Source organism: Cydia fagiglandana, chromosome 3 (genome assembly GCF_963556715.1).
Source record: "Cydia fagiglandana chromosome 3, ilCydFagi1.1, whole genome shotgun sequence".
Taxonomy (NCBI): Eukaryota; Metazoa; Arthropoda; class Insecta; order Lepidoptera; family Tortricidae; genus Cydia; species Cydia fagiglandana.
The window spans coordinates 22,218,686-22,233,591 of NC_085934.1; the positions used below are offsets into that span (position 1 = coordinate 22,218,686).

The 14,906-nt window shown below is 37.2% G+C and overlaps 1 protein-coding gene across 3 annotated transcripts in view; it reads left to right on the top strand.

The window, feature by feature from the left end:
* LOC134680342 (kinesin-like protein KIF13B) overlaps positions 1 to 14,906 on the top strand; it is a 245,555-nt gene that overhangs the window by 128,647 nt on the left and 102,002 nt on the right. For all 3 annotated transcript variants that reach the window (XM_063539462.1, XM_063539464.1, XM_063539463.1), the window contains exon 3: positions 1,749 to 1,912. In XM_063539462.1, the coding sequence (XP_063395532.1) occupies positions 1,749 to 1,912 (164 nt within the window). The remainder of the gene's footprint in view (positions 1 to 1,748; positions 1,913 to 14,906) is intronic.

Here is a 14,906-nt window from a genome sequence, read left to right on the forward strand (position 1 = left end):
TCGGTTTATTTAGTTCGAGTATCTAATGAATTCGATTATTTAGTTAATTTACATTTAAGTACGTCACATGTGACATGAACAGACAAGGAGAGCAAGATAAAATATATTGTTTTGTCTTCCTTCTTTCAATGGAACTTTTTTAGAGTTTCTCTTCCTCAAAGGAGGCTAGTGGTTAAGACGAAACTCAAAATACTCTCTTTTGCATCTTAAAAAAAACAGGATGGGTCACTGACCTGTCCCGGTAAAGTGAGGTAGTGTGAGTGACGTTTGCTTGTGTGTGAAATGGGGTAATTTGACAGAATCTGAAAATTTTCCCCGGGCATACCTCACCTTAATGTCAGCGAATTAACAACTATAGGACATAATATATTTGAGTAAGTTGTCTACACCAATATTTTTACAATGACTACTTTTTTTGCACAACAATAATGACGCACGCGACGTTATAGAAATGATGTTATTTTCTATCTTCGGCTTGTTGGTAAAATGAATGATGAAGAGAAGTGGCGTTGGCGTTAATATTAAATATCATAATTATGGAATCCATCACCCGAAATAAATAAGCTGTCACTAGCATGACTTGGTGGAAGATTTAGTGCCTTTATTTTGAGATAATAGGACAAAGAAGAATAAATAGGAATATAGATAGTTGTTTGAACATTAATTACTAAATCATTATTAGCTTTAGCGTATTGAATATTTGTACGCCATATTATGGTAAAATAAGGAATGAGACTGAAAACTTTGTATAACACCCATTGTACCCTTATTTATGCAAATAAATATTTTTGATTTGATTTGATTTACTACTACTAGACTTTACTAACTTTACTAGAATTTACCGTAGACCGTAGAATGGTGAGAGTAGTACCTACAGCCCGAACGGATGAAATTACTGTAAAAACTAATTTGATCATTGACTAGTTTGAACCTCAGCAGATTTAACAAATGGAATTTAAGACAACAACGTCAGAGACTTACTCGTAGCTTGTTGGTTAAATATTTAATGTCTTATACACGAAAAATGTAGGAGCGCCCATAATTTAATTAACTTAGGGATTTGTGGCCAGCGCTAACACTAATTTATGGTCCCTTGCCCTCCCCCAACAGACCTTAAATCCATTTGTAAATTGTGAAGAATCTGACTAAGATTTGCTAACACATTCAAAAGGATGTGATACTTACTTTATTTTAACATCATCTTGTAAGTAATTTATACAATACAATACAAATACTCTTTATTGCACACCACAATAAAAGAAGACAATACAATCGAAAACAGAAATACAAGCAGAGGTAAACAACAGGCGGTCTATGCCTGCCTGTCTGAGCTTTGTATTTTGTTATGCGTTTTATTTACGGGGTGTACATACAATACACAATTACATAGTTATCTAGATATGCATTACGAAGTTTGTAGTCATCAGCATTTGGATAGAGTCATTAAGAGTGGCGATTCCGACTCAATTCAAACTCATAGGCAAAGATATATTATAGGCTGATTAATAATCTTCTTCCTCGCGTTATCCCGGCATTTTGACACGGCTCGTGTGAGCCTGGGGTCCGCTTGACAACTAATCCCAAGAATTGACGTAGGCACTAGTTTTTACGAAAGCGACTGCCATCTGACCTTCCAACCCAGAGGGGAAACTATGCCTTATTGGGATTAGTCCGGTTTCGTCACGATTAGAAACGAGGCTGATTAAGAATAAAACTGGTGTTTATAAATATTTTATCGATTGTTCCAGAAAACAACCAAAGACGTTCGCGTTCGACCACTGTTTCTTCTCGCTTGACTCTTCGCTGCCTAACTTCGCCTCACAGAAGACCGTCTTCGAGTGCTTGGGCAGGGACATCCTCGACAATGCCTTCGACGGGTACAACGCCTGCATATTCGCGTACGGACAGACAGGTAAGTTATATCTTTTATAATGTCTATTCTTCTTTCGTGTTGAGGTTCCTTAATGTGGTCCATGTTTTTTATTGACCTTACGCAACAATGCCAAAATCAAACAAAATCTATCCAACGTGACAAGTAGTAGTCTTTATATTCTAGCTGATTCTGATTCTTGATATAGGCACGCCCATGTAGAGTCAGATATCGGTTTTGAATGCGATCGGACCATTAAGCTAAAAAATTCTAAATCGTGACCATATTTTCCTATTTTTAGCTATAGATTTTTTAAATATCCATTTACTTTAAGAAACCCCAGTCTGTACACATTATAACTGCCAGTCGACGTTTTTGTTAATGTACGTCTGATGTATGTTATATTTTCTAAATTAATGTAACATCAGTTTGTATTACCGAATGCGAAATACGAGTACAACCGAATCCATTTAGAGACGAGCACTGCTAAACACTCGGTCTTCCTATCCTTAGGGACAACAGTATTAGGAAGCGAATCCATCTTATGAGAAATGAGATTGCCACTCCGAATTGTGGCAAAAACTTGTGCAATTGTTCCATAGAACACAAATAACTGTGACTTATACTTTTATCTTTCCTTTTATCTAAATTATCTGATGCAGAAAGAGAAATCGAGTAATATTTTATCGCGAAAGACGTTCGTTGACATTGGCTGAGGCTTTAATTTAAATGTAGAATTATTTATCAGACGCAGAAAGCTACTCAAAGTGATTAATAACTTACTGCGGACTGACATTCCACCAATTATTTGGAATAAACAATTCCGCCAATAAATAGCCACAAACCTAAAGCCTTTAATGTCAATAACCCAATTCCTAAAGCTCGCTTCAAAACAGGAAAATCGTGATCACTCAACTCCGAAAAGACAAAATTCTAGAAACTTTATTACTCCTTACGACCTATCGCTTCTAAGCACGATTCTACGAGTTACGACAGCCTTTAGGCTTAAGAAGGTTGTATAGATATTGAAGAATGTATTGTAGTTAGGATGTTTTGGATTTAGTTATATTACGGTAGCCGGCATGGCGGCGCTCGTGCCAATTCGTTGGCCGTAAACAGTGCTTACGTCCGAAAGATGAATGTAGTTTGGCTTTGGGATAAATGCATCCGTTATCTGTTTAGAAAGAGATTGCTAGAGGCTGGTGAGTGGTGAATGAATAAACAAGGTATCTAAAGGGGATTTTAAGAGTTTTGTGATATGTGTTATCAAGGGAGAATTTTTTTCATTGATTTTATCTATTACTCCCTGTAAGGTTTAAGTTGCCGCTTTCTGGCTCCGTCGAGCAAAAAAATATTGGGTAAACTAACATCGGGCATTAAATAAGAAAGCCTCAGATCACTTGTTTGTCGGCCTCGGTTTCGCCTCGACCAACAATTACATGTCGCCGGGTAACAAGCAAAAATCACTAGGTAACTAACACCATTGAAATTATTGGACAATAAACCGTGTTATAAGTGTAATAAAGTGCATTGTTACTTAAATTTTTTGATAGTACTTAGTGACTTTTGCTTGTCTCCCGACGATGTGATCACTTGTAAATTCGTACGTAAGTGTGATATGGCAACACGTCAAACGTGCTTCGCGGTAGGCCCTCTGAGACGTTCCTTACTTTACTGCTCTGATGTAATTTACCTGCAGGGAATATTATTAGTGGTTTATTAAACTTGTACATCCACTATGTAATCGATATGCAACGAATTGGAATCGAACAAACACCTTCTGTGTACGTAAGATTTAGTATCCAATATTTGTTCACAAACAGAACCGTTTCAATATATGTATTCAGTATAACAGTATATTACATCAAATGTCTGCCATAATGCGATAGCAAAAGTAGTTTTATTCCCACTCAATAAAGTTTAAAATTCAATCAACATTAAACTGCCATTACTACTACCATGACATGTGCTTAATCAGTACAAAAGACAACTCTAATGTAAATTTATAGGGTTGAAAGTTCAATGAATCGTAGAGCTCTGTTACTTTGAAGCAGATCAGTCAATATGGACAGGTCATTGGTAACGTATCAGTGCTTATTGGTTACCGATCTTTATGTATGTTGTTAGGCAAAGTTTCTTGATGAAGATGGAGTTGGTGTATCTCTTGTGATTTGGGAGAGAATAAGTTATACTCGATAAAGAAGTTTCGTCTGTAGACCTTTATTATTTTGTGGTAAATGGATTGTTACAATTTTTTTAGCAATCGGTATTTTTGTCCTGTTTCTAATACGGCTGTTGATAGAATGTAAACCCAAATTCAAATCTTATTTTTAAATGTACACGAGGCCAATATTAAATCACTCCAAAGCTCAACTCAAAGAAAGAAGTGAATGAATTGTCGATGACTCGGGCGGATTTCACAAAGCTTATTGGAAAATCGCCCCTTGGCCTATACAGGGTGCTTCCTGTAACAGGAGCAATAAATTAAACTAAAGGCTGTACTCTTCAAACTGACCAACATTAGTTCAGCAACTTTTAAAAATGATGAATCCTTTAGACTTCTTCTTTTTCATACAATAGTTATTTGTACAACAAGAGATCAAAGTTTGATATTTTTTCGAGTGCTTATTTTGAGTCCCGTGCAAGCGAAAGATTCTATAATAGATTCACGAGCGTAGCGAGTGAATCTAATTTAGAATCTTGAGCGTTGTAAGGGACTCAAAAGCGCACGAGATGTAAATAACTTTGATCTCGTGTAGTACACAAAATTTTTCACGGGAGCAGTGAGAACATACCTATTAGACAACTTGAAAAATGTAATCCTTCTTCGTCACTTAATACATATGTACTCATGTTTTTTTTAAGATATACAAACAATTAAGTTAAATTATACATACAAAAAATTAAGTTATAATAATAAATTTCAGTAAAATAATATGTATCAACTGACACAACAATCGACAACTTTTTTTGTAAAAAAAAAACCTTGTAAGATACGGTCCGAATTGCGGATACGTACTTTTTGTCAACTATAGTAGAAATTCGTAAAAGTAAAATAATTAAGTTTGCGTGATAATCTGTGCATTTTTTGTGTTCATTATTTTAATTGTACGATAAAATACCTAAGATATAGTATTTTTATCAGTTTTTATCAAATCTTAAACTTTATTTTTATTAACTAATTATTAAGAATTCATACTCGTACGTGGTTTGGAACGATGCGTTCTGAAGTTTTTCGGGGTCTATTATAAACCGTCAATATACCGTGGAATGTCGTTTGAACTTTTTTTGTCTGTTTCTTTTTGGTAACAGTGTGAAAGAGACAGACATAATAGCACCCAAGTATTTCGAACTTGTATTAGACCCCGCATGTTGAAATGACATTTGACTATAAAGGTCACTTGAATGTCATTTTGTGTGAGCAAAATCGCATTTTGCTCACTGTTTTTACGCAGCAAAGTACCCTTGTTCGAGCTGCTGACGTGAAAAATAAATATTGCCTTCAATGTACGCTGACATCAGTGTGTTTGACGTTACTTGTCACGCTTTTAACATAACACAATTTTCAATACATTGCATCTTAGAATCAACTTTAAAGTGTAAAAAAAATCAAAACATGAGTTATTTTCAAAAGTAGTTGAAGAAATGTTGGTCAGTTTGAGGAGTACAGCCTGCAGTTTAATTTATTGCTCCTGTTACAGAACACACACTGTATAGTGATTAAGGTGCAGTGGATTCAGCTGGCAGATTTTTTGAAAAATCGTAGCGCTTTTTTAGATCACGATAAGGTTGTCAAAAGTTTAATTAGCGACCTTGAGGCGTTTCTTTAGTAACTTCATCGATTCTAAACCGGATTTCTTGACTTTCGCTCGATAGAAAAAATCACGAACATAGGTCGCACCTTAAACATTTGTAACAATTTTTGTACAAAAGCTAAAATTAATGAAAATGCTATTAACTATGCGAAATTTTATGTTCGATCGAACTCATTGATTACTTTTTTTTGTTAAACCTTACAAAAAATTAAAATTTAATATCGTATGATATCCGGGCACGCACAGCCATCTCACTCACGCTTACGTTCTGTGATAGTAAAACCTGAACCCACGGGGCCTTAAAGATATTCTTTATAGACCTTATTTTAGAATTTTCCTATTTTCGTGTCAATTTCCTTGATAAAATGAGTGACGGAACGGACGTACTATTTAATCACGGCCGTAATGCGGCAACGAAAGTATTTCTTCTCGCAAAAAACATAAGTGTCAAATTTAATTCATTTTGATGATTGTAAGTCTATTTAACCTCTTCACATGTCTCTAAGGGCCACTTGCACCATCCCACTAACCCGGGGTTAACCGGTTAAACCTGGAGTTACCATGGTTACCAGTAACTTTTGACACTGTGTTAACGGTTTAACCGGTTAACCCCGGGTTAGTGGGATGGTGCAAGTGGCGCTAATGCATACTGTCGGATAGCGTGCAGCATCCCGATGTCCTTTTAAAAGAACAAAAACAAATCGAATTTTGAACTTTAACCGAATAAAAGGTCCCTATTTCAAAACTGCGAAAATGACTCGTACTTTTCTAAGTACCTTCCTAAGGTCCTTCTGGACCTTGGAGGTTAAGCCAATTTATTTACAACATCGTCCAATATATCACTCAGGGTTCTCATAAAGTATACAAAAGCTACCAGTCAAGGGTTCATATTGCCAGCGTCTTGAATTGCATTGTTCTCGGGCGTTGTATATTTCATAAAGTCTGGATTCTAGCCCTTGAGCACACTAGCGGCGTTATTTGATTTGAATATCAACATTGTTGCCCTAAGGTTTGGAGGAAATTTTAATAAAATAATCTAACATATTGCAGTAAATATTAGATACTTATTTTTCTCTCTAAGCTGTAGCATGTAGAGTCTGTTTGGAAAGAGAAGAGTCGTGGAATGTATTGGGCCCAATAAAAACACATAATTACCTCCTCTCTAAATTTCACGAGAATCGGTTCAAAAACTATACCTGAAGAGGAGAACAGCTAGACATAAAACTGGACTTAGTCACGTATAATTAAGTTTTAAATTTTCCACTTGCTACGATCCTGCCATACCTCTTTCGCTTCCTTCACTTTCATAACATTCCCCATACACGCTCGCCGGTTTAGGGTGCTCTTGACCTTCTTCCTCTTCAGGATTTTCCCGATCTGATCAGAGAAAGTCCGCCGAGGTCTACCCCTTCCAACTACCCTTCTACTTCTCCCTTATACACTTCTTAGGGTCGGTTGCACCAAACTGTTCGTATCGTTAAAGAGTTCGCAAAATTTTTATGTATGGAAAGTTTCATAGTGGCGCGCCGGCTGACGTTGATCAGTCTGTCAAATGTGGTTGGTGCAACTGGCCCTTAGTTAGCCCTCTTAAACTTATCTTACTAATGTATCATAGGATCAAGAAGTAAATAAATAATTGATGATTGATTGATTAAAATTGACATCAATTCTTCTAGACACTCAAGATAATCGAACTAGCGCTGCTAGACTTCGAGCTTTCGAGAGTACATTCAGTGTGGTCCAGGCTCTATTCGGCTCTTCTCGTGTAATTTTAATCTTATTTATCGCTCTGTGCTGTAAAAATATGTATTCCCTCCCTTTGTGGATGAATAATGAGGGCGCGGTGATAATTCCATTTCATTTGTATTGTGTCAGGATTCGTTGACTTAGCCCCTGGGAATTCGTATAAGAATTTTTTATATTAGGTATTATTTTGGGTGAATAAAAAGTAAAATTAATGAATAAATGAATAAGGGACGTGTGGCCGTAGCAAATGTTACACAACGAAGGCTGCAAATAATATATCTGATACGAACTTATTTGTAGTGCCATAAGAGCGTGTCACATATTTTTGCAACCTTCAAAGACTAATATATTATTGCTGGTGACTACTCTCGAAATATAATTCTTGAAGAACCTATTTTTAACACACTTATATTAACTTGTAGCCAAAAAATTGGGAAGTCTATTTTAACCTACTTCTAATAACCGGAGCGTTGAATCTTAACATGGATTTTCTGTTTTTATTCTATATGTTTAGTATAATAAAACAAATGAAAATACGATAGCATGGTACCAAGTACAGTCGGCAATAATCCAATGTGTTTAAAAAAATAAATGAAAGTCAGGCGATATCAATGAATTAATGATTCGTTTCTGCCGAGTGCCGCGGCGGCACTGCCGCCAGTGCCGCCTAAGTGGTTGAGTTAATACTGTTAATTCTTAACGATGTTATTTCAATTTCTAACATATTGCGAATTTGCGACCGTCTGAAAGCTTAATAGAAACATCACAAACCGGACCGCGATTTCGTGTAAGTAAACAGTGTTTTGAGAGTCATGTTTGTACACCAACAGCACAAATAAACATAAAAACAGCGACATTTTGCTCAGAAACCTTACAATTCATAAACTCGTAACTCCTTCGACTACTCTTTGGTAATATCAACCTTATTGTGTAGTTATCAGGATTCATTTTTGTTATGTTTAAGATATCGGGTAGATGAGATTTTCACGCCAGCCGGTTGCACCCGGCAACAGCCTTGTCAGTCGGAATATAGCTATACGATAAACGGCCGTGTCTCATTTCTTGGCACCCTTTTCCCTCCAAAATAACAATTTTAAAGGGAATTTATGCTCATGATACCTCGCAATTCTTTTACTCGTTACACCTTCGATTACGCTTGAGTAATATGAACCTTAGTGTCAGTGTGTTAGGTTTAAATTTGAAGGGACAGTAGAATATGGGAGCTAGGTATTGTCGTACCTGGTGTTATTAAAAAATAAAGTCACAAGTACTTCGGACATGTATTTGTAATATGTACTCTATTTTAGTAGTCCTAAGGTTTGAATTTGAAAGGATAATGGCTTAGGGTTGTTAGGCATTGTACCTGCTTATTAAAAATTCCTTCACGTTGGGGTAGAGTCAAAGGGCGCAATAATAGTACGTGTTTTAGTAAAGGGACCGCAATATGGATGGAACTTAATGTTGGGTATATTGAAATAGGGACATTTTGGAAAGGACAAGGACGAACATTATATCAAGGACTAGCGTTAATGTACGATTCCTGCCCGATTCGAGCTTTAATACGTCAAATATTAGGTCTAGATATTTCATTGTAATGTAGCATACTTTACAAGATTTGAAATTGAACATAATCAATATATTTATTGATAAAAACAAAGAAAGGAATAAACAAACATAATAAAACTTACAAAACTAAAGATAAAAAATTTGCCCCAGGTCGCCGTCAACGGGCAAGGTGCCCAGAAGGCTGGCCGTATTTCCCCGCTGTATAGCGATGCTAATACGCTGGGCGAAATAGTGGCCAGCCCTCTGGTCACCAGAAGCCTCTAGGTCTAGGTCTAGATTCTATATGGAATAGATATGTCAGTGTCAAATGTGATGTTTTTGTTTGAAGAAACGTCACTTATTGACACTACCACGTCTCTTCCAATATCGAATCTAGACCTAATATTTGACGTATCTTAAAGTAAAGTTGGAATCGGGCCGAATATCCTTTAGAAGAAATTACGTTTCGTTTTGTTGTAAAACTTTTTTCAATTTAGTGTAGTTATTGGCACAGCCGTTTGTGCCAACAGCTTTCGTTGGCACTATTCGTTGTTTTTCTCCAAACTTTCTTAATTAGTTTCCACCTTTATTTGTACTGTAAACAGAATTATATTTTTTGTGTTTAGTATTTTACGTTTAACCCACGAACATAATATTATAATTGAACGAGCGAAAGTTTCAGCGTAAGCAAAAATTCTTCTGTCCGGCTGTATTTCTCAACCGATTCTCTTGAATATTGGTGAGTAGGTTCGATAATGATTATACTTGTGTTATTTTTTGTTGATTCAGTTTTTGTTTTTTTTTAATGGGTCATCACTCAGGAAATTGGCCTTCAAATTTCGCTATTTTCGCGCTTGCCATTAGGTAAGTAGGTATTGTTAAATATAAAATATAACATACATTTAGATTTAGCTACTAGTTAAGCGCTTTGAATTATTAATTCTCTCCGGATTTGACCTTTTTTTGGAACGGCGGGAACAGATCCGCCTGGGACCGTGGAGAAAGATTTTTAAATTTTTCCATTGCGTAGAAAATTTCTGCTATTTTCGTTTCATCATCATCATCATTTCAGCCCATATACGTCCCACTGCTAAGCACAGGCCTCCTCTCATGCGCGAGAGGGCTTGGGCTATAGTCCCCACGGTAGCCCAATGCGGATTGGGAACTTCACATACATCTTTGAATTTCTTCGCAGATGTATGCAGGTTTCCTCACGATGTTTTCCTTCACCGAAAAGCTAGTGGTAAATATCAAATGATATTTCGTACATAAGTTCCGAAAAGCTCATTGGTATGAGCCAGGATTTGAACCCGCGATTGAACGTCAGACGTCACCTCCAGATTGAAAGTCAGACGTCATATCCACTCGGCCACCACTGCTTATTTTATTTTCGTTTAGCTGTCGTATAAGCCGTCGTCTAGGGAATTGTCTAGTTGTGCACTGTCCTGAACGGCTATAAGTAACTGTCAGTGGTACTAGAAAAGTAGACTAGAATTTATAGCAGTATACCTAAATACATAGTTCGTATTAGAAACTTTAAAAAAAAAACAGTTTTTTTGGAAACCTAAATAAGGTTTAAGCGTTTAAAAAGCGTAACGATTTTTTATTTTGTGAGTGTCGATACCTCTTACCTTGCTAAACATTCAACTTATATAGGCTAAGAAACGAGGTCATACGTCGTATAGGGGTGTGAGCGTAATCTAGGGTATCGCGTGGAGGGAGGTTCCTTTATGTAAGTACACATAAGATAAGATAAGATTGTCAGACATGTGTTTGCGGTGACAGGCATTGTTTGTAGATTGCAGCAAAGTTATATGTTGTAGGTATTGTTAAATATAGGTCTTTGATCTTAAGAGCCCATCAACGTGCACACTAGCGCCACTGCTAAATAATCGTGTTTATTTAAACTTAACGAAAGTTGTTTAAAAAAACCGGGCAAGTGCGAGTCGGACTCGCGCACGAAGGGTTCCGTACCATAATGCAAAAAAAAACAAATAAAAAAGCAAAAAAAAAACGGTCACCCATCCAAGTACTGACCACTCCCGACGTTGCTTAACTTTGGTCAAAAATCACGTTTGTTGTATGGGAGCCCCATTTAAATCTTTATTTTATTCTGTTTTTAGTATTTGTTGTTATAGCGGCAACAGAAATACACACTCTAAAAAAAATTTGGTTGGCCCTATCAATATTTTGATAGTCGTAATCAAGCATCTTGATTCCATACGAGCCTAACAAGGACTTCGACATTTCAAATAAGGTAATTCTGATTGATCTTACTATTGCTATGTAACTGAGCCAACTAAGATCTTGTTCAATATATACATGAAAAAGAATTATGGTAACTAATTGACCCTAGTAAGATCAACTAAGCTTGATATTTATTGAATCAACCTACGTTACATAATTATGTCAACAAGTTAATAATAGATGCAAGGTATACAATTGTTAGGATTAATCAATACCTACTTTATTAGTTCAATCACAGATACACTTATTGTTTTAAGTAATCAGCTTTCATTGATTTATATAAGATCGTAATTGTTGTAATTAACTTAACGTCAACTAAGAAGAAACTGCTCTTAGTTGGTCTTCATTTTTTAGAGTGCATCATCTGTGAAAATTTCAACTGTCTAGCTATCACGGTTCGTGAGATACAGCCTGGTGACAGACGGACGGACGGACGGACGGACGGACAGCGAAGTCTTAGTAATAGGGTCCCGTTTTACCCTTTGGGTACGGAACCCTAAAAAGGGGCTCTGTAAAGATATTTAAAAAATCTCCATGGCCTCTTATATTAAAAAAATCGTCCTCAAAAACATGGTTATTTTTAGTCGAACATAGTTCTGCCTAAATATACCTACACCGTATAAAATTTTCAAACCGGAATTCTAATGGAAATCCCAATATTATAATTAAGTTTTCAAGCCTAAGCTTTATAAGTTTCCTTCAAGAAAGTCTCTTATCTTATCTTTCAGGCCCAAACAAAATCCGCAAACTTATTATGAAGTTTCCTAAAATAGCTTTTGATTATTCGCAACGCAAACTCTGTGAGGAATATCAAAGCCGGCCTTTTTTAGGGTTCCGTACCCAAAGGGTAAAACGGGACCCTATTACTAAGACTTCGCTGTCCGTCCGTCCGCCCGTCTGTCACCAGGCTGTATCTCACGAACCGTGATAGCTAGACAGTTTAAATTTTCACAGATGATGTATTTCTGTTGCCGCTATAACAACAAATACTAAAAACAGAATAAAATAAAGATTTAAATGGGGCTCCCATACAACAAACGTGATTTTTGACCAAAGTTAAGCAACGTCGGGAGTGGTCAGTACTTGGATGGGTGACTGTTTTTTTTTTGCTTTTTTTTGTTTTTTTTTTTTGCATTATGGTACGGAACCCTTCGTGCGCGAGTCCGACTCGCACTTGCCCGGTTTTTTAATTATATAGGGAAAACACGTCTTTCAGAACTTCTTTATATTTTTTATCAATTTATAGGCCCCGTGCATGAACTATAGGGGGCAGCAGCTCTTACCGTCAGATTTTTGGCACGAGGAGTAAGAGCGGTTCCGCACTACGTCCGATCCGAATCCGATCAGAACCCGTGAAATTATGGGTCTAGAAAACTCGGACCGAATTCGGATATTCGCTTACACACTAGTCCTATACACTGGATGCCTACCACTTCACGTCACCCAGCCGCACACCCCGCCCGGCCCGCTGCCTCTCTGCTCGTAGGCAGCTCGGCTTTAACTCGGACGCAGTGCGCGAGCGTTCATACAAACAATACTAAGGCTCTTCGGTCCGTCAAAAATCTTCTCCGGAATTGAGATTCTAGAATGACGGAAAGAAATCGGATGATGGAGATCGGATCTAGTGCGTAACTTACCATAGAAATAATAGTTCTACAGCTAAGTACAACGGACCATATTTTCACGGGTTCGGGTCGGATTCGGATCGGACGTAGTGCGAAACCGCTCTAAATGTGTCGTTTATGCTTCTGATGTAACCCACAAGATGGCAGAACCTACTATGCACTAGGAAACGTACCGAAGAGAACGGTAGATGGTAGCACTTGCTTTGGAAATATACATGTGCACATATGTTTCCGATTCAGGCCACAAGACGGCAGACCCTCCAACGCGCACGGACCCTATAGTATAATAAAATCGCTCTAAGGATTATCACAAAGATCTTTCGTGGTTTTCCAGGCACAATAATAATAAGATTATAGCCGGTTATTTCTTAGTCACTTAAATGGCTTAAACAGCAGTCTATCTTTTCCCTGATGAGAACTAATGGCAATCTCGGTTGATCTCACTTAGCGAGTGACGAGGGATAATTCTCGTCGAGTTTTCTCGTCACGTTGTGGGTGCTCAGTTTCCACGCACATTCCACTGATAATGTTACAATAATACAATATACTTACGCAATACTATTTGAACCGCCCAAACGTCTTATTGGGCTCTCCCTAATATAAGTCATTATAAGTACATTAATTAACACTCAATATGATATGAATATGATATGATAATAATAAATAGGGCATAACAACTACAAGTCAGCTGTATTTATTTATACCCCAGATTCTTTGACACGTCTTTATTAACCGATTTATAAAATGTACATTGATTTTACATCTTACTCTGAGGTAGTCTAACTGCACACGTACTTAAGGCATTCTTCTCTGGGGCAACCTTAAGTGATATTTATACTGTGTACACAAACTCCAGGTTGATTTATCGCTCGAGGAGCAAAGTTGTGCAAGTTCCATAAGCAATACAAAGTTTATGAGTTTAAGTAGCAAAGTTGCGCTTAATTAGTTTGACTGGTGCGATATGTGGAGTTGGTAAGAAAGTGGGTTTAAGACCTTTGACCTGTTTTATTACGACTCGTCTGTAAATCAATATTTTCTTAAATTTTCACGACTTTTGTTTTGTTCCAGGTATGTTTCGACAATTTTATCCACGTTTGATGGAATGATTTTGCAAGAATTACATTGGCAAGTACTTAAAATTTTACAGCGTATATACGTTTGAAAAACATCCTTTCTGTTTTTTCGACACCAGTCGTAATAATTTTAAATTATTCATTTTCCCACGTTTGTTTGTTCAAATACAATGAATATGTATTTCATTTTGCATGTTACGCACAATATATACAGACTTCCTTTCCGTTGTTGCAAGCAGAGTTGGGTGTATTGTAATTTATTTATGACGTTATTCAATCGTCAAACATAAACTTGTACATGTTTCCGATATATTTAAGATGTGCTTAAGCACAATTTTTGAATACTACTGTGGAAACTACCCGGTGGTCAGACTTGATAAAAACCATCACTGGCTTGCCAATACCTGAAGTTATTAAGAGTATTCAGACCGCCGAGGACAGGAACACTTGGAAAAGCATGGCACAGTCGCCATCAGATATATCGGAGCGGCCAAGGTGTTCACAATATCTGAACAAGCACTCTAACGCCTTGACAATAGAGGCGTGCTCAGATATTTGTGAGCACCTCGGCCGCCCCGATATATATGATGGCGACTGTACATCGCGCAGGAAACTCAAAGTAGACACGGCCTTCAGTAATGAAGACGCCGACTAAGAAGAAGTGGAAATTCGTACACGCAAATTCGGGGGCCGCGCTGGCTTTCCTAATGACGTAATGACTGAACTAACGAACTTCATTCAATTTTGTGATTTCTTTCTCTCCCGTTTAAAAGATATTAAGCACAGAAGGCAGCACGAATCCCCAAGCCTATTGGCTATTGACAGGCTTTTAAGAGAACTGCCGTTATCTCACGTAAAGTGCAATCAATGTCTCTGTTTACCGACCTATGGAATGGCCGTCTTCCTACTAAGATGCTAAGACCGACATTAACTTAGGTAAGACCGACGGAACCGACCGTTTATTATAGAAACACCGTAATTATTC